The 802-nt window shown below is 40.5% G+C and overlaps 1 protein-coding gene across 1 annotated transcript; it reads right to left on the bottom strand.

The window, feature by feature from the left end:
• Positions 1 to 87: 87 nt before the first annotated feature.
• On the bottom strand, positions 88 to 231 carry SARC_17690 (hypothetical protein; the record flags this gene model as incomplete). Its single annotated transcript, XM_014288219.1, has 1 exon — positions 88 to 231. A coding segment is annotated over one exon (144 nt), but the record flags the coding sequence as incomplete, so codon positions are not given.
• Between the last annotated feature and the right edge of the window lie 571 nt (positions 232 to 802).

Genomic DNA, 802 nt, shown 5'->3' with positions numbered 1-802 from the left:
TATATATATTCCACCACGGTGTATATGCTTATCAATACAACTAACAGCCACAAGCGCACAAGCAAGTCTATGCAAGATCACACTCACCTTAATAGCATTATCATAGTTGGCCTTCATCGAGGCTATCTTTGGCGCTTCCTCGTTGATATCGCCCACAATGTCGTTCATGTACGCAGAGAGTGCCTTATTCTCTGCCTTGACATCCTCTAACTGCTCTTCTAAGCTCACCATGCGTGTGTACATGCCTGTCACCGACAGCTCTGGAGGTTGAAAATGTGATAACTTTCATCTTTTAATGTGTGGGATGCATACAGATGTCACATAAAAAGAAATGTAGATAATAGGACATAAACACTGCAATCATATCGATCTTGTACGTAGACAGTATAATGTTCTCTGTCTGGTTTTGCCTTAACATCCTGTAACTACTCCTCGAAGTCCACCATACGTGTGTACATGTCAGTTACATACAGATCTGAGGGCTGTGATGAGTCATATCTCGTCAGTTATTGTCTAGATTTATAATGAATTTACGGACAATTACGTAGATGATAGTAAACCATACACGATGAAATAATAAAGCTCATGCCCACAGTTCTACTCTATTTGAGAATTTAATATTATTGTTCGTGTACACGTGCCGGTCGAAGACAGATACAGAGGCACCTGCCTGTCTCAACTACCAGTTATTAACACCAAGCATGCGCACACACACATGCACACCGACGTTGCCTGTGTTTATCAATTATAAACAAGCAACTGTACACGTTCACATGAAAACATATGATCGAAAACCTACAAA

This window comes from Sphaeroforma arctica (genome assembly GCF_001186125.1).
Source record: "Sphaeroforma arctica JP610 unplaced genomic scaffold supercont1.11704, whole genome shotgun sequence".
Classification (NCBI taxonomy): domain Eukaryota; class Ichthyosporea; order Ichthyophonida; genus Sphaeroforma; species Sphaeroforma arctica.
Note: the sequence above shows the minus strand (reverse complement) of the source record. Positions and strands in the feature narration are given on the sequence as shown.